This window comes from Clupea harengus, chromosome 3 (assembly GCF_900700415.2).
Source record: "Clupea harengus chromosome 3, Ch_v2.0.2, whole genome shotgun sequence".
In the NCBI taxonomy this organism is placed as follows: Eukaryota; Metazoa; Chordata; class Actinopteri; order Clupeiformes; family Clupeidae; genus Clupea; species Clupea harengus.
Genome location: NC_045154.1, coordinates 3,854,790 through 3,880,930, shown reverse-complemented (window position 1 = coordinate 3,880,930; position 26,141 = coordinate 3,854,790). Strand labels below are relative to the sequence as shown.

The following is a 26,141-nucleotide window of genomic DNA, read 5'->3' as shown; positions in this document are numbered from 1 at the left end:
CACATTGCCCAGGTACTGTGTATGGCTGTGAAAGTATATGGGTGTGTTACCTGATTCTGTTGCTGGAGGTTGTTGAGATTGCTCTGAAGCTCATGAATCTGTTGAGTGTATACTGCAGCCTCCTGGGGCCCCTTCTCCAGTTCAGCCTTCAGCTGTGAGATGGTTTTCTGTAGCACGCACATACAGATGCAAGATTCAGACAACCTCAAGCTACATTTACAACAAGTCAAACATGGACGACCACCACAACAACAACAACAACAACAACAACAACAACACATGCAGTTTCACATTGAATGTTCCTTCACATTCAGCACCAAACGCACAACAGACACAGTGATGGCAGAATTAGATGAAACAAACAGGCGGGCAGAAGAGGGCAGTGTGAACACTCCACTCCATATTTAGATATGTCTCTGTTACACCAGCTCAGACCCTGACAAGAAGTTATCTGAATGTTTTCAATCGGGAACTAAAAGTACCTTTACAGGATGTCTACAAATCATTGCTGGACACACCAACCATTTTTGTAAGAGCTTCCAGCGCATTAATTTTATACGGCAGTTTTTATCCATCATTCCTAAATGCTGACAGAGGGTCTGAGGGTTGTGTGGGAGAATGGGTGGAGATAAAGAGCTTTACCTCCAGTTTACGGATCTCCAGAGCAGAGAGAGCAGACAGAGGGAGGTGAGAGGTGGAGGAGAGGAGAGGAGAAGTGAAGGAGAGGAGAAAGACACACAAGTAAGTAAAAACACACATGAAGCACTAGAGGTTATTGACCACAGGGTAGTGCACAAACAGGAAAAGTGCTGGGAAAAGCAGGACAAATCGGAAATCCCATTTTCAAAAGGCACTGTAGTGCTGTATTCCATTAGGACAGTATTCATCACTGTGATTATCTTAACACTGCAATGCCTTTGGGAAAACTGGGACAGACACGGAATACAGGTGCAACACTGGAGCACGTAGCTTAGCATTCTAGACATAGCTTCGGATCTTGAGTTAAGTCGATCCCACAATCTGAAGATCTTTCTGGATGTTTTTGGTTTTAGGCTGATTGCGTGTGTTATGACCTGTGTAACGCATAACAGGTGGAACTGACGCAAATATTTGAAATCAATCAAGAGCCTTGCCATAAAATTTTTTTAAAAAGGCCCATCCTTGTAAAGTCTTGATTGTTCAGGGTCATCTATGTGAATAATCACTAGGTCTGCCCACCAGATTCAATCATCACCTGGTCCTTTTCGACAGAGCTGCACATTGGCTTTTGCATGCATTCATGAGGAACTGGGCAGGTGCAGTGGTGAGTAAGAGCCATAAGAGAATGATCAAGCATGGGGGAGGGAGCTTCCCTAACGATGACTCGTACTTCTCCACCCTCGAGGTCGTGTGGGTTTCAATAATGCAGAAATGATATCTGAATTATTCAGAAACGAATGCTTGGAACAAATTAGCAGCCAGGCAGGGATTCTATGAGAGGCAAAGGGTTCGTGTCTGCTGGAGAGACGGCATTCATTTTGTAGCCAGCTAGTAGAGGAAGCTCCTGCTGCAGATTTCTTTCAGATAACAGGTCAAAGTTAAAGAACCATATAGATGCTCTCCATCCACACAAACATACAAGTGCTATTGCTCTACATCCAGTTTGGGTGTTACTGTGCTCCTTCACATTGAGAAGGAAGAGGCCAACAGTGAAATCAGGCTGCTTACAGTAGCAGGGAGGGGAAGGGTGAGGGCGGCCCAGGGTTAATGTCTAACCTCAGGTATCGGTCATAAAGGCAACCTGTCACTGGTGCACAACAACCAACGTGCAAGATGACCATTCATCCATCTGAGGTCAAAGTCTGAAGTAGCTTATCCAACACACACGGGGCAGCCTTGCCCAAAATCTTATTCTGACTGAATGAATCAGACATGTAATCAGAGCAATAAACTGATGAGGCTACATCTGCCTACATCAAGACTGACATTTGAGATACTACTTATGACAATATATTATTTGGCTTATTACTCTTTGTCCTATAAAGTCCAGATTAAGTCTTTGTTGATTAATTTTTAACAAGCTGGTTCGGGGGGGTGGGGGGTAAAGGGGAAAAGGAGAGGGAGGGGAGGGGAGGCTGTTCCCATCTCTGGTTGGTGGTCATTACCTCTGAGGTAGTGTGATTGGCGAGGAGCTCGTCATATTGGCTCTTCAGGCGCTCTGCCTGGTCCTCCCGCTCGCGTGTCATGTTGTCCATCAGCGTCTGCACCTGCACCAGCTCCTTCTTCAGCACCTCCACGTCCTCCTGCCCCGGCCTCTGCAGCTGCACACAGCCAGGTCACAGGTCACAGGTCACAGGTCACATCACCATGGGGGTGGGGTCACATGACATGGAAACTGGCACCTGGTGTGGTCGGTGTGTCTATGGCCTACCAGCTCGGCGTTGAGTTTGTCCTTCTCCTGCCTCTCTATCTGCAGGTCCTGGGTCAGGCCGGAAACACGCTGGTCGGCCGCCTCACGTAAGCTCTTCTCTTCATCATAGCGTGACTTGATGTCTGAGAGGAGAGACAGGCAACAGAGTCTAATAGTCACACACCCAAGGGAAAAAACCAAGGAAGACATTGTCGGAGGATAGTAAGAGAAAAAGAGAGGGAAACCGAACAAGAGACAGTCTCGGACTGGCTTTTACTTGTTGCCGAGAGCTAAAAGTTACAAAAGGATGCAAGTCAGATGCAGAGCTGGGCTTCTTTCTGTTGGACTAGTCAGTAATATCTTATTAGCTGTTGCTTGACATTTGGCTGTTATAGGAAAGTAGTCGCTCCACTAGTTTTTCCATCATAAACATCCCTGCCAATGTTATTTATGAAAAAATGCGACGTAGGCTGTAACCTTATTGATGTCATCTCTGTCTTAAAGATGCCCAATGTCAACAACCTTAGTCCCGTCTCAGGCTAGCATTAACGTCAAAAAGTTTGTCTATTAGATTACACATACTCGATATTCAAACACTTTAAACACTTTGAAAACAATGTAAAGTGCCTTGCATAAGTATTCACCCCCTTGAATTTAATACAATTTAATTCATTTCTTTCTTCTTATTCTTTGGTTATGTTAGCGTTCATCTGACAATAAAAAAAACTATGCAGAGTCATATTTGTGTAAAATCTTGTGATATTAGTCTACATGCTTCTTTGGATTCTGCCGTTGTCTTTGCCGGTTCCATATCCTTCAGCATGTCAGCAAATACAGGTGTACACTGTCCATTAGGGGATCTCGAAGCGCAATTTCTATTTACTAAAGTGTAAAAGTGAGCTACACCCCGCAACTTTAGGGGGAGCGCAGTAGCAAAAAATACCAATTATTGCGTAATGGGCTTTAAAGAGATCTTTGATCGGGGTGGGCATTTCTGTGTTTGCAGGGCCAGTTAGACTGCAGACTTTCAACCCAACCAATCAGGATCCCACCAGATACAACTAATCACTTCCCTGAAAACCTGGGGTCGATAGCACATGAACATGTGGCCGTAATCATGCTTTGCAGATAAGAATGGCCACTCTGTGAATTTCCATTCTTGACCAGTGGCACACTTACCAACCATCTCTGTGGCCAGCTGTGCAGCTTTCTGTTCAAACAGGTCCTTCATCTGTTTGATGTTGAACTTCTCCGTCTCGATCTCGTTGAGCTTCTTCTCGAGAACTGCACACAGTAAACACATGTTCCCTTTGTAATGGTTTCAGCTTTCAAGCCTAACAACTCCACATTAAAAATGCAATCAAAACATCCGCTTGTTCTACAGCAGCGGCAGCATTTCACTGACTCAACATAAACACACACACACACACAGGCCCACTCTCTGACTGGACTGAGAGGAAGAAGAGATGTGTACCAACCTGAATCCTCTGAACCTGCTGGGCCATCATTCTGTGGAGCAAGAGACAGTGGGTAAAACAAGGTTAACTCCAGCCAGGATTTTGTAACTTGACCTCCTTCTCCAAAAACACACAGAACAGACCTCTACAGCATTTATAGTTCATATTCACAGTGAAACAGACAACAGTCAACAAAAGTCATCTGAAAGGAATTACTTGCTTCAGCTGCCCTTGAACTTTGTCTAGCTCCTTCTTCAGCTCTCCAGAGAACCAACGCTCTTCCTGAGAAACCACAACAGACACACAAATGACATAAACCCACTGTTGGGGACAAACTTGAAAGCCCTGCATCCGATGCATCAGCCAGGTAGGGAAAGAGTGGGTCTGCCACATGGGCTACAAGATAGGAGCCGCACAGGAGGCTTGGAGTCATGGCTCACCTTCAGTGAGGCTTGAAGGTCCTGTACTTCCGTTCTGAGCAGGCCCAGGTCCTCCCTAAGTGAAGAGAACACCCTTTATATAGAGATCCCTTGTGAAGAACCATGAGGAGAGTCCATATGTCCATGCTTGTAGAAAGGCTCCTTACCTTCCAGAGGCCCAGGGCGAGGGCTGGTCTGCAGACTCGTGATACACTTCATAGTGCTTGAACAGCTCCTCTGCTGAGTTATGGGACTTCATGCACTGAGGGCATATAAAACCCTGCAAAGCACACCTTGACTGTTTCATATGGAGGGCCACAATAACATAACACCTAGCCTACATCACTACACAACTGCAACAGGATTCAACCACAAATACACAGAGTTCTGCTTTTCAGAAAAAATATGCTAGCTAGGCTACATTCTGAGGCTTGAGGCTAGGCTTATGCCGGTCCCAGATATGATGACATAGCATCATATGAGAACTGCTGGAGGGGTCAGCGGTCAGCTCACCTCAGACGTCTGCTCGCTGTTCAGATCTCCAGAGGGAGGCTCTGACTCGGAGTTCTGAGAGCCTCCCTTCCCAGGAGTCTGGAGAGAGGGAGGAGAGACAGGACATTCAACTTTACAGGCAAGAACTTATTAACAAACCAAGACAACACACCACTTTCCATTCAAACGACATCCAATTATTGTTTAAATAGATCAGGGTTCAATGAACATAAAGATTCCAGACAATTTGTTTGTGTACACTAGCCTTTTATAAAATGTATACTTTTACCACAATTTGTACTTTATCTTCACAATGACTGCACCCTTGCTCTAGTTTCTGGTCACAATAAAGTAGTCTAATTCATGCTGGCAGAGCAATTGTTATTCGCTTCAAGTTTAGGAGAGGGGATAGAGAATAGAGAAGAGAAAGTGGGAGCAAGCGATACAGAAAGAGGGAAGGTGTTTGACAGACATGTCAGATCAGATCACACATGCCCAGCGGTTCTCGGGTGCTGTGCTCTGTGGGGCTGGTGTGCTAATGAGGGCTGAGGGGCCTGCCACTGAGGTTAAGACTGAAATGGCCTAGCTGAGAATATTCTCCACACACACACACACACACACACACACACACACACACACACACACACACACACACACACACACACACACACACACACACACACACACACACACACACACACACACACACACACACACACACACACACACACACACACGACCCGATTCCAAACACTCAGCAACAGAAAAGAGAAGAATATTGGCCTTTAGTTTTACTATGTCCAATGGACTCTGTAGTAAATGCCTGAGGTAAGGGTAAGAGTTCACAATCCCAACAATCCCATTACTGCCATGGGAATGAGAGACTCTCCTTTGCATGCCTTCCTCGGTGACAGGGGAAAAGGCATGGGGAGTCTGGCATATGAGGTATGGCCTTGTGTTTGCACTAGGTATGGCCGTCACCCAGGGTTATCTGAGGACACATGGAACCCATGCTGGTGTAATGCAACGCACTAAACTATGACCTTGACAACCCAAAGCACAGATTTGGTTGACAGGCTGATTTTCAGTTATGTTTAAATACTTAAATGTTTCTTTGAACAGTGACAGACTAATAACATACTGAAATAAAGACAAAGGAGATCAGTCATTTCCTTAAGGCAACAAACAATCACCCCGAGGTCTTAGCAGATTATTCTGGATGGACATTTCATAGTCATTATTCACTGGTGAGTGTGCTGCATCCATTTAAAATGACTGTTACTTCCACTGTATGAGGTAACCTACTTTATCAAACTGCTGTTTTACCAGAAGAGGATTCTGGGGCACATCTAAAACTCCTCTCATTTAGTTGGAATTAATGGTTTCCTTATCAAACCCAAAGAAATCAGCGAAGGTCATTTATCAGAGGGGAAGTCAAGAAGACAGCCATTCTGACGTTTTTACTGATGTTGAAAGTTACTATGGAACTCGCACCTTGGAAAGCTATTGGTTGTGTTTGGACAGTGGGAAGGAGGGGTCTGGAGTTATAATAGCTTTTTTTCACAGAGGATAATCGCTGTTGTTTTCCCCACTGGTCGAAATGAACGTGTTGATAGTGATAGCATTGCCCAGAGCTTCGTCTGGGTCCATATAGTTGGATTACTTCTGTTGACATCTTGCAAAGCAAGCCAGAATAACTAGCTGGTTAGCTTATCAGCTAGAGTAGCCGTGTCTAGCCAGGTATAGATAACTAGCTAACATGTAGCAGGAGAGTCTAGCCACTTGAAGAGACACTTGGGCTGAAAGCTTTACGTGAACTGCTAAACAGTCCCTATAGTCTAATACATAGGTCTTCCTTGTGGCTTTTGAAAATGTTTTCTCTGACCTACCATAAGTTGCAAAGAAACTTGCTTTTAGCCGTTTAACGTTAGACATCCCGTAGACCGTAATTCATGCCATGACGCTAACAACCGTTGGTTGCTCTTGAACTACCGGGCAACAGTAAATGTTGAAATGCAGTCACGAGGTCTTACTCATCATAAGCACAGGACACCAAAAATGCACTGACAATCTGGTTGTAGTGTATGGCAACGTCAGAAGATTAGCCAGCTAGCAGCTAGGTAGTGTTTGTTGCTTACAGTAGCGCCTTGACGTCTTACCAGTGACGAGGGTGCTACCTAGCCAGCTAGCTAACTAGCTAACATTATACGCTAACGTCCCACCCACCCGTTAACATCAGATGGGCAGTAGGTCCAATTCAACCACAGCAATCCAAATTTCAATCACTTGCCCTTTGTGTCAGGATTTAAAAAAAGATGCTACATTCGTGGACTCTCTTGTTGTACCTTCTGTTTATGGAGCACGAGTCTACATTATCTTTATCGGTCTGAAGCTAACGTTAAACCGTGAATACGTGAAGACGAGGAAGGGTAACGTTGGGCCTGCTAAAGGAGACCGAATGAATCCAAACACTGCATGACCAAAACACTCAAGACAGCCACCGTCGACTAAGCGCAGAAGACTTACCATTTGTAATATCCGTCTGAGCATGATGTTGTTGTGTCTTTATTTACCAAAAGTGAAAAATACCACGTAGCTATGATAAAACTTTTACTAATGTTCGTTTTCAGAAACACCTGACCAGACCGCTCGCGACAGCCTCAGCAGCACTGGTAGGCGGGGCTTGGTGTGAGGTGGGTGGGGCATAATTTGGGCGCTGTTCAAGATCTACAAATTGGTAAAAATAAAACAAACCTCTTTGATGAACCTCACAATTAGGCTACTGATCATAGCTGTAAAGGGGAAACAGTTTTCCTGATATGTTGCATTAAATTCCAATGTTTTTGCGTCGTAGCAAAAACTAGCTAAACAGGGTAAGGTTTTGGACGACACGTAATATAGTATATTATGTTATTAGTCGAGGGGACATAAACTTATTGAAGATAAACGGTTTCGCATCATATTAGAGATTCTTTTATAGGCTTCTGTATAGAAATAAAGATGACGCTTTGACAGGGCATAACGTTATAGCACATAGAGTAGGTTAGAAAGAGGCAAGTTCATGTTCACTTGCGCTGTTCTTGTTATGGTCTTTAAAAAAAGATATCTAACCAGTAGGGACCTATACCATTATCCTATCAGCGATGCTTCAAAAATTGAGCGTGTATGTAATGAAATAATACAAATACATCTTTATTGTACATTAAAAATTATTTTGCATTATACAGTCACTGGCAATGTTAGTGAAAGAAACCAATTATTTCTGGTATAAAGCATTAGGCTAGTTCATGCCCATGGAGACTAACAGGATGGCAGCCAACGGTTTAGTACAGATATTTTAATATTATGCAATTTAACATTGCACTTAAAAGCTAAGAGCGACAAAGTTGTCGAAATTGAATGAATGCGTGGATTTTGTGCATGCTACCACAAATATGGTAAAGTCATGGTATTCTAAGACTAAAATGACAATAGATGGTTTCATGTTCCACTGTTTTGTGTCATCGTGAATTATTTAGCACATTTCTTCATATTGTTTTTCTTTCTCAAGAAAAAAAAAACCTTGCTTTTACCCAGCTGTAATGAACACTACTGTTCCATCATTCTCCCAATGACCATATCCCAGAGAAAAGAAGTAGATAAACCTAACCCAGCACCTGGTGAGAGTGAATTAATCAACTTAAGACCATATTGTGGGACTATAATATGTCTCATATTTTCTACATTGAGTTAAAGCTGTAATGGCAACATTTTGCAATACTTAAAACAAGCGGATTTAAGTAGAAAATGCAGAGGTTTGGGACAGCTGTTGGCTTTAGAGCCACCAACTGAAATGTTGACATTGTGTGACTGTACAGACCAGTAAGACATCCCTGTCTCCTAATTATTTTGTGTATCGGGCATACATTGAACTGAGGTATGAAGTCCTGAGGGTACAAAGTCTGGTGGAGGGTATGCAGACCTCCCTTAAAGACTCGTTGAGGCTTTTACCTGATATGACATGATGTTGCTTGTGAATTTCAAGGCCCTTTAACAGCAGCCTTTTAGACACAGTATTTCCTGTCATGGTGGAAATGTATATTTTTATTGGCTTGTCCTTATGTGGTCTAATTCAAGATAAGTCACCATAGTTCTTTGCTAGTGTAGCTGATTAAGGAGTATAGGAGCTGGTGTAACATTGTGACATCAATACAAAGCCTGCCAGTTATTTTGTATGCATTGCACATTGAAGGGAGCAGACCTATACATTGGCCAAGTCTGGTAAAGGTTTGCAAAAAATGCCAACATTGCTTCGGCCTACAGCAGCTTTAAAATACTTTATGAGGTAAAATGTAAAAAAAAACTACTAGCATTTTATTTTTTCACGTGCATTACAGACTGTCAGATCAAATGTAACTTATATGGCAAAATCTAACACTTTACTCACACTCCAACAGTATTCACTGACAAACAGTAGGCATTCCAAACAGCTATACAATTTTAACCATCAAACTTTGCCATTTCCCCCAAACTTCCATTCTATTCCATTGTAATACAATCCACTAAAGCCCTACGGTGGCACACTGGTCTACTGTATCTGGTCATGAAACCAAGACAGAAAGTCACTGTAGAAATTCACCAGTGCCCAAAAGAATATAAATACAGCTTGTATTATGTCCATACTGCAGCAATTCCATTTCATTTAAAAGGTACCAAAGCAATGAAGCCCGGTCTGAGTATCACACATAGACCATATCCTCAACATCTTGACTTTGTTTGGCTGGAGATGATTGTAAAAAATCTGTAAGTACAACAATATAGACCCCTAAGTCACAGACAAGGCTACCCAGAGGCCCACTGAAGGCATTCTTAAACTCTATTAGTTAGTATTTCCTTTGGTTTCTTGAAGTTTAAAAAAAAATAAAGCTTAAAATAGTAAACGAAGAAGCCCATCATGCAGGTAAAAAGTGAAAAGTCTCTTTGTTCAGTCTGCAGCAGAGTGTTCCTGTAGTATTGTTTGTTTTGGCAACCCTCCCACCCTTTGTGGCGGTCCTATCTGTGGACGTGGGTCTGGCTGCAGTCCTGTGAGGGAGCAACATGGTGGGGAGCGTTGTCATCAGGAGTGACGGTCTCCTGGGTGTTGCCGTTGGAGGGGCTGCAGTTAGCGGTGAGATGGCGGAGGTACTCTGCGTGGACAGGCTTGTGGCACTGCAGCACGCGAATCGCCTCATCAATCTTGAACCACTTCCTCTTGCGGCCTGTCAGGGCAGAAGACACTGCCTAGGTTAATCTAACCTCAAGATCTCCCAAGTATACCTACCTATGAAAACAGGCAGTCATTTAAACGAAGGGAATTAGGGGTTTGGGACACTCCATGTAGAGCGAAATGAAATGGAATGCTCTCTGAGAAACAGACAGGGGCACAAATGGGATGTGGACCGAGTTCTAATTCTACAGTTGTGGATTATGTCTCAAAAAATGTCCCATGAAATAAACTAAATTGTGGTGAGACCTTATATTAAGAATCAATTAGCCTTTTGCCATGATTTTAACTGATTAGATATGAACCCATTACGTACAATTATTTTCTGCATAAAATCAGAAACTCAGTCATGTGAATGAACAAATTATACACAGTTAACTTAATATTGAGTGTGCAGTAAAGGTAAAGGCATGTACCCATAGAACAGCATGATCTCAGCCCACCAACATCAGTGTGAAACACCTACAATGTGTGGTGCACATTACTGCCATCTAGTGGTTTACAAAGCAAATACAAGAGAAACGTTTCTTGTCCCTGAACATAATTACAGTCATTGTGAATATTACTGTGAATGTTTCTTCTAAAGTGATACACATTGTTAAGTGCTAAGCTGTGTTCCACCTTTTTTTGTACTTACTTATGGACTTCAAGAAGAAATAAATGCAATATAACTTTCATTCATACTTAATTTAGATACAGGGGGATGAAAGAAAAACAAGCTTACTCCCTTAAGGATAAACAAAATATAACATTTAACCTGAACTGTAAACTACGATATAGAGAGGACAATGAGAGGGATAAATAAAGGGGGGGGGGGGGGGGGGGGCTTTTTTAGTCCATCCTGTCTGTAAAATACATATACAGCCTTACATCCCAAGTTAACACTAAACATAAATACACTGGCATTCAGCTGAAATGAATATAAGGCTATGGCATCACCATCCATTTCACAAGTGGTGAGTATTATGTTGTGATGCTGAACTTCTGGTCAGTGAGTGTACATCGGTACCACTACATTCTGATCACACTGACCAGATCTAGAAAACAAGCATGCCTAGCAAACAACCACTGGCCCGCCTTCCCAATGAACAAACTCGGGTCTATTTATACAAGCAAGGGGAGTGAAGGATTACCAGGTTTTTTCTTTCCACACCATCTACAAATAGTCTACAAAGTTTTGAGTTACATGCTCTCCTGTCAGTGTCTATTTTTAAAACTCTTTAACAACTGAGAAAAATGCGTCAACTATTCTGTACATCATTTCTGGGGTTAGTAATCATGTTCTCATCCAAGAGCAATCAAAATCTGAAACTCATACGCTCATACTTTTTGGGATAACTGCTGGCAGCTTGTTGGCTTGGTATCAGACATCCTAACAAGAGCAGGACGTCCTGTCATGAATTTACAAGCATAAACAAACTGATGTCTTTTAATCGACTGTCAAGTCCCAATTTCAATCTTGGTGTAGAGATGTCAGACGCGGCTGAAGAGGGCTGGTGGGTGGATAATTACCAATATTGACGGAGTCTTCCCAGTCTTCTAGTGTCTCGGTCACAGTGAGGACATAAACATATGTCCTGTGTTTGCTGTCCTGGTTCTGCTGTGGGGACAGAACAAGAAATAAAGAAGTGAAATGGGATACTTAGGACAGTACAGGTCTCTTTCACACACACACACACAGAGACACACACACACCACCCACACACACACAGGCAGGCAACACACCACCCACATTTATACTCTTTTAATAATAGCGCAAAAAACATGGATTAGACAGACACGCATACATACACACATGCAATACATGGAAACAAAATAATTCAAAGTAACTAGATAGTGTTCTTATTTAATACCATTATTATTATTATTTTGTAATATAGCTTAATATGAAATCACAAGACTTGCCTCAAACACCCCCAGAAGTCTTCCCAGGGTGCCTCTCACTCCTGCCTGGACAGACATAAACATGGAACAACACGATAGATATCCAGCCATGGAAAAGCACTTAACACCAAAAGTCCTCTGCAATTCACGTCAAGTTCATTTTACAGTGAGATGTTAGGACCAGTAATGGCAAACTTAATGTGCACCTGAACTGATTTGTACATTTACTGAACGGTTAAGATGTGTTTTTTTGTTAAAACTGCAACTTAGATAGATATGAACTTACTCAGTTATACTAAAAAAAATAAACAAGGAATTTGACAGAGATCAGAAAGAAAGAAAATGTTAATTATCTTTAAAAAGTGCTTTTGTGAGTGAATGCCTTCAGAAACGGAACTAAAATGTGGAACTACAGATTTGTGTTTTCAAAACAAATGTGTTGACACTGTGAACCGATCACAGAGTGATATCATAAACCCAGCAACAACTACACCAGTTGTGTCTGAGCTTGTAATCATGCAACAACGCAAATGACACGAATGTCAATAGAGTTTTGAGTGGCTCCTTTCTAATGGTGGTGATGTTGTCACACCGCTCGACCTGGCCCATGACGTGAAGGAAATAAAATAGGACTGGAGTCTGATTGTGACACCAAGGCCGCGTACCCCGTACCCAACTGTGTCTGATCTCACTGGCTTAACAAGAGGATGAACAAACTCTCACACTCAGAAGCAGCCAATCCTCTGGCATCCGCTATCTCACACAGAGAGAGAGAGAGAGAGAGAGAGAGAGAGAGAGAGAGAGAGAGAGAGAGAGAGAGAAAGCGAAAGAGAGAAAGAGAGAGCCACACACAGACTGCAACTCGGGCCAAGATTGAGTGTTCCTGACAGCGGTGTGTTGCCACAACACGACTGGTGCACAGCCTAAACTGGTGAAACACACACCTGCAAGGGAACAAGATGTCTCTGCTCCGGCGGCAGCTAGAACGGGGCATGGCCACTGACCCCACTGCTAGCTTGGCAAACAGTGACGGGTGAAACCAGGGCGCACAGGGTAGACTCGAGCTGGCCCTGAAGAGCCATGCACCACCACATTCCCCAGTGGATATCCACCACTACACAGCACAACAAGGCTACACTGTGGCTGCCATTTTCACTGATCTCCACAGGGTCATCAGGGCTCCAATTCATGTTACAATGCAGAAGCACTGATCTGGGGTCTGTGTGACCTTTCAGCCCGATATGAGTTAGGAGAAGAGATGAAATATGGCCTAAGGCTCATCAGCTCTTCTTGAGGAAGAGAGGCTGATCTCCAGTCAGCTGGGGGGCTCCTCGAATAAAACAGAAATATGAGGCAGAATATTTCTCAGGTCCCGGTCGTATATTTTCAGAGCCGCGCCCCTGTCCCAAACCCAACCCAGAACCCAGCCCACTCTCTGGGCATGACATGCCTGGCACAGCACCAGAGCTAATGGCTGGATCCCATGGGCCTTGCTATGCCAGTGATCTTGTGATGCTGTAACTCACTCACACTTTATGATCTTCCCTAGGGGACCCGGGAGTTTGGGTTACGGTCCCCAAGGCCTGGTTGAGAGAGAAAGCAATCCCTCGAAATTTCACTGATAGAAGCTACTCTTTTTATCTAGTAAATGTATCGGCTAATGTAATTTCATTTTTAATTGTTGAAATTATGAAAAAATTAAAAAGGCATATTATCTTCACAGGGGTGATACTGAACAAATATCTGTCCAGGGCTGCCCTGTATAGCATGCAAGTAATGTGAGTGGAGTGAATTATTCTCACCTAAGGCGTGATTTCAGATCCCATGACAAAACTCCAGTGCTTTTGTGCAACATCTTGGTAATCTTAGCATTTAGCAGCAATTGGGCTAAATATGTTATCAAGGGCAACTTCCCCACATTTCAACAAGACTGACATAGCTGCTCTTTATATAGCCAGATATGTCCTGAGCATCATTATTCATCACATCTGCTTTTAGGCCGTGTGACCTCACCATACAACACCATACTGTTTGATACACTGGAGCCGGGACCCTCCCCCTTGCCCAAACATACACCCAAACAGGGCTAGAATTTCGCCCAACAGTCTTACACAGAAATTGTTTTCCAAATTCTCCATCCCGTGGGCTCCACTGTGCACATGTTTGCATGTTTGTGTGTGTGTGTGTGTGTGTGTGTGTGTGTGTGTGACACAGAGAGAGAGACTGACTCCTCAGACCCTATTCAGGGATGTGTCGAGGACTGCAGTAACAGGACACGGTCTCCAAATGTCACTGCCATGCTTCACAGCTGTCAACAGATGACTCCCCTGGAACAGTCTCTCCTCAGCCCTTAAGATCCTGTAACAAGTGCAAGCAGCTCCTCTAATCAGCCCCAATACCATTACGCGTGTGTTCCCCTCGCCGCGGAACCTCCTGAGCACACTCCAGCGGGCACCGGAAGAACGTTAACGTTCTGGTCTGATCCCTCGTCCCCCTTAGCCCGCCTGAGTACCGCTCTCTTATGCGGCCCTGTTACCGTTCTCTACTTGGCTTGGCCTGGCTCCGCTCACTCAGTCAGTCAGCCCTCAGTTGGCTGCTGTACAACTGTGGCTCCTGTAATGCTAATTGTTTCCACAGCCTGCACAGGGAGCACTTCTAAGCTGACAGGTGACTTGGAGCCCAGGGGCGCGGGACACTGCAGGGGTGGGAGACGCTGCTAAGGCCAGCTGCTGGCTGCACAGAAATAGTCCTGACCTGTCCAAGCTGAGTAACTAGTGTGATGACAAAAAAAACCTCCCACGAGAAGGGCACCCTTTCTAACAATGTAAGAGGTGTCAACGATCATTATTTATATTTCATTTTTTGGTAAAGAATGTAGTTATTTACATAATAACCAATATCAATCTGGCACCAGACTGCCTGCTACCAGACTGGTGCGATATTATGCGAACGTGGTTACTTACACTAATAGATGGCACAGAAAAGACATGGTACTGCACCAGCTCATATTGGACTGGAGACGTGTGGAAGACAACAGTGAAGATTGTGATAAAAGTGATTATGATGATGATGATGGTGGGCATGTTTGTGAGCTCACCTCTTCGTACACCTCACGTACAGCAGCTCCACAGGGCTCCTCCTCAGGTTCCATTCCTCCACCCGGAACAATCCACTGGTCTGGGTGTCGACTACTACTCACAAGTAGCACCTATGAGAGAAAGAGAGAGAGAGAGAAAGAAAGAAAGCCATGTCAGAACAAACAACCAGTACCTTTATCCAAAGGCCTATAATAACAGAATCTTCCATCTCATTGTGTAATACATCTGAAACCAATATCACTCTCAGTCAGATAGAGGCAAGAACCACCAAATAGACTATATCACTTTTCCCACTACCTGAGCTACCTGAGCCATGTGTGCATGTGCATTTGTCTGTGTCTGTGTGTCTCTCTGTGTGTGTGTGTGTGTGTGTGTGTGTGTGTCTTGCTATCTCTTACAGCCAAAAAAAGGGCTTTGGCAAGTGGTGCAGCACAACCTCATAACCCAGCTAGTAACATAGGACACTGTAAACCATGTGCTCATATCTGAGGTTTGCAAACATATTAAAGCAAACTGAATCAGCCCTCATAAATAACCAATGAGACGAGCAGCAGGTGCAGGAGCCTTGCAGAGGACCCAATGAGGAAGCCCACTTTAGCCCAGGGGAAGTGCCCCTGGTGAGGTAGACAGGAGGAGTAGCAGGCCTCCCACTCTTCCAGATGCTCACGTCACACGCTAAGACTAGGGCCCTAAATTCAAGTTTAATAAAAGTATACTTTTTAAAAATACTACAGAGTCATTCTGGGAAGTTTTCATCTTGGATCAGAGATATAACACCAATCAGAAGAAAACAGTGAAGCATGAGAGACAGATCTGAGAGGAATGATACGTTTCTTAAATCAGTAGAAAAAGGGAATAAGAAGGAGTCCGCCGATTTGTAAAAGCAGGGATTTGTGTCTAGCCAAGGCTTGGCAGAGAAAAGATGCCTGTGCCTGTGAATGAGCCCATCCTCTGTCACATGAATCAAATGCCCTCTAACACAATGAAGAATGCTGGCAGTTTCCACTGCTGGAAATCTCCAGAAGGGGAAAAAATAAAAACGCGGTCATTTGACTCTCTGCTGTGCCTGGTGTTACACTGACCTACTTCAAGGGACCCCCTGACACACACACACACACACACACACACACACACACACACACAATTCATGCCTCTCAAAGCTTGTGCACGTGCTGTGACTGCACGATTCCTGCCAAATGATACCCTCATGTACAGATATGTGCATGCATGGCCATGTATGAGTACGTTTCTGTGCTGCACAAAAACACAAGTAGAACCAGCCAGAGGCTTGAACTTCACACCGGGCTCTGTGGCCTCCTGAGATCAAAGGTAGGAAGGTTTTAATTAAGGGATTAGAGTTTCATTAGCATTTGGTAAGCACTGCAGAGATCAGAAAGGGAGGGGGGGGGGTGGGGGCTCTCCTTGTCCTCAGGAGGCTTGAGACCATGGCCAGCTTGTGATATTTCTTCACCCAGTGTGAGGCACCGATAATGCCTCCAATCAGCAGCCACCAATAACCATTAATACTGAGCCCCTTCAAAATAGTGTCATGGACTTTAAAAACCCGCCCTACATATTAACAAGTTATATAATTACATCTCAGGCTCAGTGGGAATGTGTGTTTATGGTGTTGGATCACAAGCAGGGCAGAAGTAACACAAAACAGGCCTTGCACACTTGGTCGGAATCTTGGCTGTAAAAAGCACCAGCTACCACCCCTTCTGTGATGCAAGATTGCCACAATATTTACAGGAATGTGGGCGATGCTCTGCCGAGGAGCAGAGCAATAATAGCCAGGGCAAAAAAAAAAAAAAAAAAACACTGTGCCCAAGAATAACCCTTCTGTGGCTCAAGAGAAAGTCTTACTGATTCCCGGCAGTGAAACGAAATTTAAAATCTATCTTTGAACTAGGATTACTTATTATTACTCTTAAAGACCCTTCCCCAACACATAACACACAATTCTGGCAGATTCAGTCTTGAGATAAAATTTTAAAAAAAAAGCAACGTTTTTTTCCAAAGTTCCTTTAGGTCATGGTCTAGTATAAATACACTGGTATTGTTCTGGTTGAACATGTGAGTCATCACCATTCTGTGCTCCAACTGCTGCTCTGGGCCCCTATGTTTCCCATCCAATCAGTTTGATAAATAATAAATAATAAATAAATGAAGCACAGTACACAAACAATACAATTAAGACATAAGACATAAAGGACACAATAAACAATGCTAGCCTATTACTTCGGAGAGTTATATGCCATGATAGCCTGGTGTTTCTCATTCTTTTACTCTGTGCTCTTATGCACTGAAAGTATTTCCCTGATGGAAGCAGTGAGAACCATCTGTGGCTTGGATAGCTTTCATCCTGTGTAATTTTCTTAGCTTTCCTCAGGAACTGTTTAGTGTAAATAGCTTGGAGGGAGGGAAGTTCGACCCTGATAGATTTCTGTGCAGATAGCACTACCCTCTGAAGTACATTCTGGTTCTGTTTCGCTCGACATCTCACTATGGTACATGCCCCTTGCGTCATTCACTGACGCTCAATTCAATCACAACGTTAGGGCTAATTGGTCAGTGCAACAAGCAGTCCCGCATCCTCTTACCAAAACCTACTGTACAGATCCAATCTCTCATTCTTAACCTCTTCACTTGTGGTATTCTTTGAAAGCCAGTTTAGTGCTGCACATTCTTAGAAGCTTCGACTTAACGTCTATAGAACATGCCACCACTTCGCCAGATTTAAAATTCCCTCCATTGGCCCTTTTCTTAGCCAGCTAGCTCCCCAGCTAACTAGCTACCCTCTGCCTTGGTTACCCGCATGCTAAGCATGCGCTGACCTTGCCAATAGCATGCGAACAGTCACTGTCTCAGGAAGCGGGCGACCCGATGTTAAAGCAGCTTCTCTTGGACCAGCAGGTTGACGGCGTGGCTAGCAAGAATTGGGCTAGCCGAGGTCATAGGCCACTGCTCTCTCGAGACAGAGGGGCCTCTGTTCCTCCAGGAAGCAGACTCTGTTTCACTCACAGCATCGGTGGACATGTTGGACCACGCAGAGGATGACGAAGATGACCCTTTTCCAGTGGTGCCGTATCAATCTTATGGCTGATGCTAGCCTTCAAGCGTGCCATCACCAGCAAATTGGCTTGTCAGTCTGGCCTGCCGCTCCACACGTAGCCAAATATTCCAGGTTCCATATACCATACTCCAGGTTCCTTCAACTACCCAGCTGTTTCGACAAAACACTCCCTGTTTCCTGATTGTATGGAGTATTTTACCAGGTTCAGGGACAAGCCTTATTCAGCACGAATCCCTGTCTACGGATTAACTTCCCTGGACTTGGACTTCTCTTGATTTGCAGGGATAATTCAGTCCAGCACAATCAGCCCTCGTTCTAAAAGATGAGATCACGTCTGAATACGTGTTCCCTGAATATGGAAGCCCAGAAGGCTTTTTCAATCAGTATTTCTTAGTTCCAAAAAAGGGGGCGTGTGGAATCTGCCCTATTTTGGATCTTAAGCTGCTTTTCCACTATAGCCTAAAAGAGCTCAACCAGACTCGATTACTCTTTTTTGGCACAAGGAATTTGTTCACGTTTTTCACTGCAGTTTAATACGCCCTCAATTTAGCTGGTCATCATAGTGACGTCATATGAAACTTCCATGATGTCTGTATGTGGCTGTTTTTATTTCTGACGAGACTTAAGGCAGCAAGACAAAAGACTGCTGAAAAAAAAAACAGAAAGGGTTTGGGAATTTCTACATCAGAGCTTAGACAACGAGACGACAAAGGCACAAGACACAGGAGGGTAAGCTAACATTACCATATGTGTTGATGACTAGTGACGATTCTCTCTGTTTTCACTACAGCTTTTGGTATCGTCTCAGCTCCCTTGGAACCTCAACGGAGGTGCTACTCAAAAAAGTACCAGGCACCGGGTACCAGGTTTGCCCAATGAAAAGCCGAAAAAGGTGAGTAGAGTCGAGTGGAGTTGGTACCACACAGTAGAAACCCGGCTTGACGACACATACACTTGATGCAGAAAACCCGGTTACATTCAGTTCACCTGAATGATTGGTTCAAACCAAGCGATCTAAAGGACACATATTTTCAGATCCAAAGAAACTTGGTGACATGTTGTGCAACGCTATCTGTTTAACCACAATTCTGACATTCCGATAATTTTTGGCTCACTTGAACGTGAACTAGTGGGTGTATCGCCGTTTGTGTTTGCAAATGCCGGTCCTGATGGCATCTGGCATAAATATAGCACCATTGGGGTTACTGTTTCTGAAGGACTTTCAGCGGTGGGTAGCCAGTCTCTGTTGTGGCTTTTGACTGTGGCATGTGCTCAGACAGTGGAGAACTCTGTTTTAGTAAGTAGTGACAATGGATGCGTTCGGGTCCGGTTGGGGTGCTTTGCTGAAGGGAAAAGGAGTAAACTGACTTCAGGAGATATACATCAATTACCTCGAACTCCTTGCTGTATTCCTGGCTCTGAGACACTTTTGTCCACATCTCCAAGGCCATCATGTCCTAGTGAGAACGGACAACACTACAGTGACAGAGTTGTTGTCAACATAAACAATTGATTGTTGTTTACTTTATTCATGAACATATTTTGGGCAAATAATCCACTAACTAGCTATTTAGCTCTTTAGCTCCCTAGCCGTCAGCGTCGTCAGCCGGGCGCTGCACTGCAACTGAGCTTGCCACTTGACAGCCCAACGTGATTTTTCTGACCACCCTCCCAAGACGAAATTTCACCTGACGAATTACGCCAGGGCCCCGTTCGTCGTACCTCGTTTAGCGAGATTCCGAGATAATTTTCAAGATGAGATAATATAAGTCCCTCTTTTCGGTTCGTCAAAGCAACTTTGGCTAAATCACCATAGCAACACATCAATAAACTTGAACCTGCTCCAGCGCAGGCTAATTTAAGTGAAGCTGGATAAGCTTGCCACACCCCCTTGAAAAAGGAGAGATCCCATTGACCAAGGAGCGATATTAGTTAGATTAGGGTTTCATAAGGAGAGAGTTCTTCGCAATCGCCAAGATCCGTTATTCCATCATGATGAGTTCTTGTATGAGCGCTACCGATTCAGCCGACAAGGAATAATTTATTTAAGAGATCTTCTCAAGCCATTTATTGCAAACACCACACGCCACAGCCGAGCATTGACTGTCTTGCGCTTTTTTGCGAGTGGTACATTTTTGTCGGCGATGCGGAGAACAAAGCACTCATAATTATATGACAGTCTTATTAGTACACCATAGCATATCATTATTGTAGAAAATGATTAAGGTGGACTCATGATAAGAAGAGAGAGAAATACACACAATTTCTTTTCACTGCTTCAATTTATTGAATTTCTTATTAATACATTTACATTGTCATTTAGCAGACGCTTTTATTCAAAGCGACTTACAAGGAAATTTAAAACTACACTTGGTAAGGAGGTGAGTGGAATCGAACTAGCAACCTTGCGATTACTAAACGACTCCTCGACCCACTGTACCACTTGTCATAATTTATACATACATAGATATCCCCCCATACACAGCTTCTTGTCTTGCTCTCGCAGCGGTGGCGGTGTTGGATTTTGCCATGATTATGGTCTTGTATTCTTCATAAGCGTTCATGATCACCTACTGCTTGCCAGCGGAGAAAAAAAAAGAGGCTCTTTCTTTGAGTTTAGTAGCCATTGTACTGTCAGAAAATCATGGTTTTCGTGATCGACGCTTCCCCCTTTTGAAGTACGATGGGCACCCGCAATTACCCTGATAAGTGAAGTCTGGTTCGAATTAACGACATTGTTTGACCGCGGATCAGCCTTGGACGAACCGAGATAGCCTGTCCTCAAGCATCGTGGTAATTTAAACTGGCTAATGGGACAATTGATCGACTTAACTGAACCACATACGACGAACGGGCCCTGGTCATATGCCATGTCTGAACGTTCAGTAAGGGAGCTGAGACTCTTAACGCCATTGATGGTAATGGGATATGTGTGTCCTTCTGCCCCCTGTAATCCACCATCTCCTCTTCTGTTTTTGCCACATTTAGAGTAAGAAAGTTTTCCGAACAACAATGTTATAATATTTATAGACAGATGATGAAGAACTGGTCCCAGACATTCACAGTTTATGAACTATAGACTGCCACTGGCTAATTTGTACGTGGTACATACTGGGTTGGCAGTACCCACTTAGAACTGCACTTGCATTAGAACTTTACAAAGTTTTTTCAAACTGGCATGTTTAATGTTATTACTGCACTTGTGGTACAGAGGTAAGGTATTCATTATTGGTATTGGTATTGATTTCAGATAGGCTAGTAGTAGGTTTATAGCAGATGGGTACAACACCAGATTTCCAAGGAGTTCATTGGAACTTTAAAGCAGGAAAATTTAGTAGAACAGTCACCTCCAAACTAATGGGTGACAACGCACCCACCTCACTCTCCCTCCCCCTCTCTCTCCTCACACGCACCCACCAGCACTCTCTCTCATACACACACTCTTTCTCACTGGGTCTCTGGCACAAACAAGCCTTTGGAAAAGCACTGGATCAGCAGTTGTCTTTCTGCATGAGAACTGAAGCTTAACAGAACAGAGGCCAGGCTGGAGCTGTGGCACGTCCACCTCCGCCCAGCCGAGCCTCCACTCTCTGGTAAACAAGCCAGACCAGACAGCCAGTTAGGGCATCGAGACAACACATGCAGACAAGAGGCCAGTTTGACACGCTTGTGTGCTTGATACAGGCCCATCTATGGCACAGGATATGCCCATAGTCTCGGGCGATATCAACACTGTGGAAGACGATATTAAAGTTTAACTGTAAGGCACTGATGCATCATTAATACCAACAACCATATGTCAATAGGAATACTTCTATTCAGTCAATCATAAAACAGGAACAAATAAATAAATAAATAAAAAGAGGTCACAGTTTAGTCAGTATAATAGACAGAGAACTGTGTTTTGTCACTGGACATGAGAGAAGGTATGTATGGATTGCCGCTTTGTCAAAGCTTCTCGATAAAGGCTATGTGTGGAGCACACTCATGACGTCAAAGCTCCACTCTGCTCTCTCAAAACACTTGCAGCTTTAATCTGAAGTGGCTTCATGCAACTACGTTGTAGTGTGCCTGAGAGAGTGAGAGTGAGAGAGCGAGAGAGAGAAAGAGAAAGTTTATCAGAGCAGGGGAGAGAGAGAGAGAGAGACAGTTTATCAGAGAAGGAGAGAGAGGTGGGAAAGGGAATCTGTCAGGGGGCAGCTAGCCTCCGTCCTGGTTCTATAAATTGCAGCTGATAGGTCATTTGGTGCTTTAGCACATAGTGTAACTTGCTTACCGCACCGCCATGCCTACACCCCCACATACAGAAGCCTAGAGAGATGGAGGTCTTGTTGCTATGCAGACTATTTGGAGTCAAAGGTGTACATACCCCAAGGAGCCCGACAAAGTACTCAGTAACCAAACGGTCCGGACTTTCTTTAGTATAGCAGTGACCTTGTGACTATGAAGGCAAAACAGGCATGACTTCAGGTGTATTTAGACATCTGAATTCAAAGTTTGCTTCTGATCCAGGTACTAAGGCAGGCACATGGAAATGTTTCTGTGACATACATCATGTCAAGTGTTCAACAAATAGAAAACACCTTCACAGTGCCTGCGCACATGATTTCATAACATGCAGTAGTATTTTTAGACTGAAGTGGATTCCCTCTTGAGGAGAGGGTTACAAAACACCAAGGGTGTTAACTGTCATTACCACTCAAGAAATGTTTCAAGTCATTTATTTCTCCCACCCAATTTCAAAATCTTGAAATAATGTTTTCTCTTCTGTATGCTACTACAAAAACGTAAACAACACAGCCAGTGTTCTGAAAAAAAGACATTCTCAGAACTGAAAGAATAACAATGACCTTTTTCAGTGACTAAGCGGACTCACTCTGTGACTGAAAAATTTCAATCATAAGTTACACTAGTGGTGAACCCGTTTTAGAGTCTGATTGTTGTGAATGAACAAGGGATTCAGTTTTGACCAGTATCTGGGTGTGAGTTGCCTTATCCGTACTTCTATGTCCTCCACAGAAGTCTTCCAGCAGACAGTCTGGCCTGCTGCAATGGTCTAAGGTGAGAATCACGAGACTGCTGATTCGTTAGTATTGCGACACTTTAACTAGGATGATTCTATTCCACCTTTTTTTTTTTTTAAATGATTAAGTGTTGTAGTAAAAGACAGTGTGATTAAAACTGATTACTTATTTCACTCTATATTATATAATTGGCAAATAGATCATTTTGTTTAAATTAGTTTTGGCTAATTTCATTCTCTCAATCAGAGCTCCAAAATAGTTCTGTTTCGTTAAAAGAGACTATTAAAGCAACTGATGTGTTGATCTTAGAGGCTACCAGTGGGTTCAACACACATTCAAAATTCGGACAATAGAATAGTGAACTGGAATGGCACTTAGTAGAGCACATGTCTCCCCCGAGGGCAAATCCTGTATCTCTCCATGTTAGTCAAGTTTCATGGAAATCAAGTCGGTGATTTTTGCATAATCCTACAAACCAACCAACCAACTATTTGGTATCTGATATCATCTAATGCTAGCTCAGGGTTAGTCATTTGGGACCAGAAATGAAATTGGCACTTCATGACAAGAGCACATGTCTTTGGACACGGGCGGTTTTGATGTCTGACTGTTGAGAACCACATCACAAACAAAAGGCTGCCTTTTTCTCTCAAATCTGCAACCCCTTACCAATCACCAGTGAACTTTTGCATCTGAATAGACCAAAATACTTTGAGCTCCACTTTCCAAAGGCACCACACAACTATCACAGGAACCCTCCAGCAGATAGCCTGTGCTAATGTAAGGTTCTGAGAGAGGCCAGACACAAGGTCATGACCAGGGTGGCGAGCAGGCATTCTAGGGTTGAAAGGGTGGTCATGTGCACAGGAATCATGAGCCTAGCCTTTAAACTCACATGCACTCCTGACCCTGTGTCATGTCTCATTGTCTCCCTCCCTCTTTCCTCTCCTGAGTCTCCGTCCAACTGTCTTTTACCGATCATACAAAATCACCAGGTAGGCCCATTCAAACCTTCACATTCCTACAGAGCTGTGATTTGCATTACAGTGACACTTGCAAGGGCTGTGCTCATTTCAGCACATGCTGCATATGCCAGAAAGAGTGTCTGTGTCTCTATGTGGCTAAGTGAAAGAAAAGACAGAGAGATAGCAAGACTTGGAGAATTAAAGAAAGGTAAACAGGCAAAGGGGTGTCAGGCAGTCTTAGAAGGAACCTGTGGGAGAGCTTGAGTCACCTGAATGCCGTTGTTTGCCCGGAGCCACATTCCCTACTGTCAAACCAAACATCTGATTGAACTTCACAACAGGAATTACTGGCAAGCTGCTATGGCCTATAAAACGTAAATGCAGGCACTCGAAAAACTGGCACTGGCTTTCCCCAGACAGGACCAGTCTCTCCATGTGGTCAGACACAGGGAGGAAATATCACCATTGTTCTCCATTCCTAAATGTGTGAGGTGGGGAAATATTAACACACACAACTGAACTCTTCCTGCACATTTAATCTGCTAGGGGAGTGAACGGAGCAGATGATTCATATTTGTCGGAGAAGGGGCTTATTGTCCCCAGCTACTTGTTAACTGGGTGTTTCAGTCAAGTTGGCTTATATTAAGCAAGAGAAAGGGCCAAGTGATTTGATGTGGTTTTTCTGACTCACTGTTTACAAACCAAGCCGAGACACAATTTCCTGATTGTGGAGCACATCTTAACTGAAACAGTGATTTAGGGAAAACCAGACGCCACATAACAGGTAGACTGCATAGTCTAAACAGTGCACAACTGTAACTACACAATTGGCCACACTACAGTGCACCCTTAGATGTATGTGCAGGAGGTGACTTCGTACATAAACCGGCATCTAACATGAGTATCCAAATGTCACCTACGCACACCTGTACAGTGGTTAAAAGGTCAAATACAAATAAGATTTCACCTACATTCTGACAACTTATGTGACAGGGGTCAAGTAGATTTCTACTAGAATCAATCCCGTGGACTGGTATACACGGTTAGTTTAGATCACTTTTGTATGCTCTGAAGCATCGAGATTAGGCTAGTGTATGTAACCAGTTTGATCTACTACAAAATACAGTGTTGAACGTCAACGGAGAAGCGTGGATAGGGACAAAGCCTCAAGCCTGTCATGATTTTGAATCTGCTGGATTCGAGAGGAAAGAACACCAAATTTACCTCATCCTCCCGTTCGTTTTTAAAACACAAGCAGGCTGCTCGCTTTTTAAAGCCCTCGCCATCGTACGTCCTAGTCTGGTTGGGCTTAAACTTCATCATGTAGCCTATTCCAATTTTGTGTGCAGCCGATGTGGTAGAGAAGTGGATAGCGTGTCAGCGTAGGATTCCTCGAGCAAGTGCTCTGGTGGGCGAGAAAAAGCAATGAAATGGTTCGACACTTCTACTGGTTCCGTTGGGTGCCGTCAATGCGCTAAGCTCCTATTCACCAGTTTCACATCGATGGCAGGTTTTCGTGGATGTCTGTCGCGTTGTTCACATCTATCCGGAGTCTTTTCCCTACCATGGTGGCTTCTTGTCGCGGTCCGAGAGCATGATCCTCCGCACAGAGCTCCCCCGCGCGAACAGTCACCACTGCTGCTGCTGACTGCCCACTGCTACTGCGCAGACGCTCTCTATCAGCTGCAACAGGATCTTCCTTTCAGATCGACGGGCGTTTAATGGATACACAGGGCAGTGAAGGAGGTTATATAGTGCAGCGTATCATTTCCCGAAACCTGGTCCCTCCTACATTGTACCAGCTATAAGACAGTGACTGACGTAAACATTGCTTGACAGGCAAGTGGTTTACTTTAAATTACGAATAAGTAACCAGAAATACTCTGTCCCCTCTAATTGGCCCTTACTGGGGATGGTCACTTTTTTCCTGAAACGCACTGTGATTATTCAACAGCTCCCTCTTGTGATCACTTCCAAGACTCTAAATACTAGGGTTTGAACCTTAATGGATCGCTACATCTAAAGCATGGGTTCCACTGAAAAAAATAAATAAATTATGAAAGTGGTCAGCATCTGCTTCCAGCTTCACCAGTAC

General features: G+C 43.8%; 2 protein-coding genes across 6 annotated transcripts in view; both read right to left on the bottom strand.

Annotated features, from left to right (window-relative positions):
• The window catches only part of eea1 (early endosome antigen 1), a 26,592-nt gene extending 19,150 nt beyond the window's left edge, over nt 1–7,442 (bottom strand). The window contains exons 1-11 of one of the 3 annotated variants that reach the window (XM_031564275.1): nt 7,284–7,442; nt 4,779–4,856; nt 4,433–4,545; nt 4,287–4,341; nt 4,063–4,128; nt 3,868–3,898; nt 3,569–3,673; nt 2,411–2,532; nt 2,145–2,300; nt 643–657; nt 51–167 (exon numbers count right to left, since the gene is read on the bottom strand). In XM_031564275.1, the coding sequence (XP_031420135.1) occupies nt 51–167; nt 643–657; nt 2,145–2,300; nt 2,411–2,532; nt 3,569–3,673; nt 3,868–3,898; nt 4,063–4,128; nt 4,287–4,341; nt 4,433–4,545; nt 4,779–4,856; nt 7,284–7,307 (882 nt within the window). In that variant the 5' untranslated portion in view covers nt 7,308–7,442. Of the gene's footprint in view, nt 1–50; nt 168–642; nt 658–2,144; nt 2,301–2,410; nt 2,533–3,568; nt 3,674–3,867; nt 3,899–4,062; nt 4,129–4,286; nt 4,342–4,432; nt 4,546–4,778; nt 4,857–6,646; nt 7,245–7,283 lie in introns of those variants that run through there. The other 2 variants (XM_031564276.2, XM_012825049.2) reach the window with 2 other exon arrangements.
• Nucleotides 7,443–7,923: 481 nt separating this feature from the next.
• Nucleotides 7,924–26,092, bottom strand: nudt4a (nudix (nucleoside diphosphate linked moiety X)-type motif 4a). 3 transcript variants are annotated; one of them, XM_012825050.3, is made up of 5 exons: nt 25,271–26,092; nt 14,981–15,091; nt 11,905–11,949; nt 11,512–11,599; nt 7,924–9,994 (listed from the first exon to the last, which is right to left on the bottom strand). In XM_012825050.3, the coding sequence occupies exons 1-5, from the start codon at nt 25,367–25,369 to the stop codon at nt 9,789–9,791; spliced, it is 549 nt and encodes a 182-aa protein (XP_012680504.1). In that variant the 5' UTR covers nt 25,370–26,092; the 3' UTR covers nt 7,924–9,788. The 3 variants fall into 3 exon arrangements, with proteins under 3 accessions (XP_012680504.1, XP_012680505.1, XP_012680506.1); XM_012825051.3 differs by having other exon boundaries at nt 11,512–11,596; XM_012825052.3 differs by having other exon boundaries at nt 25,611–26,092.
• Between the last annotated feature and the right edge of the window lie 49 nt (nt 26,093–26,141).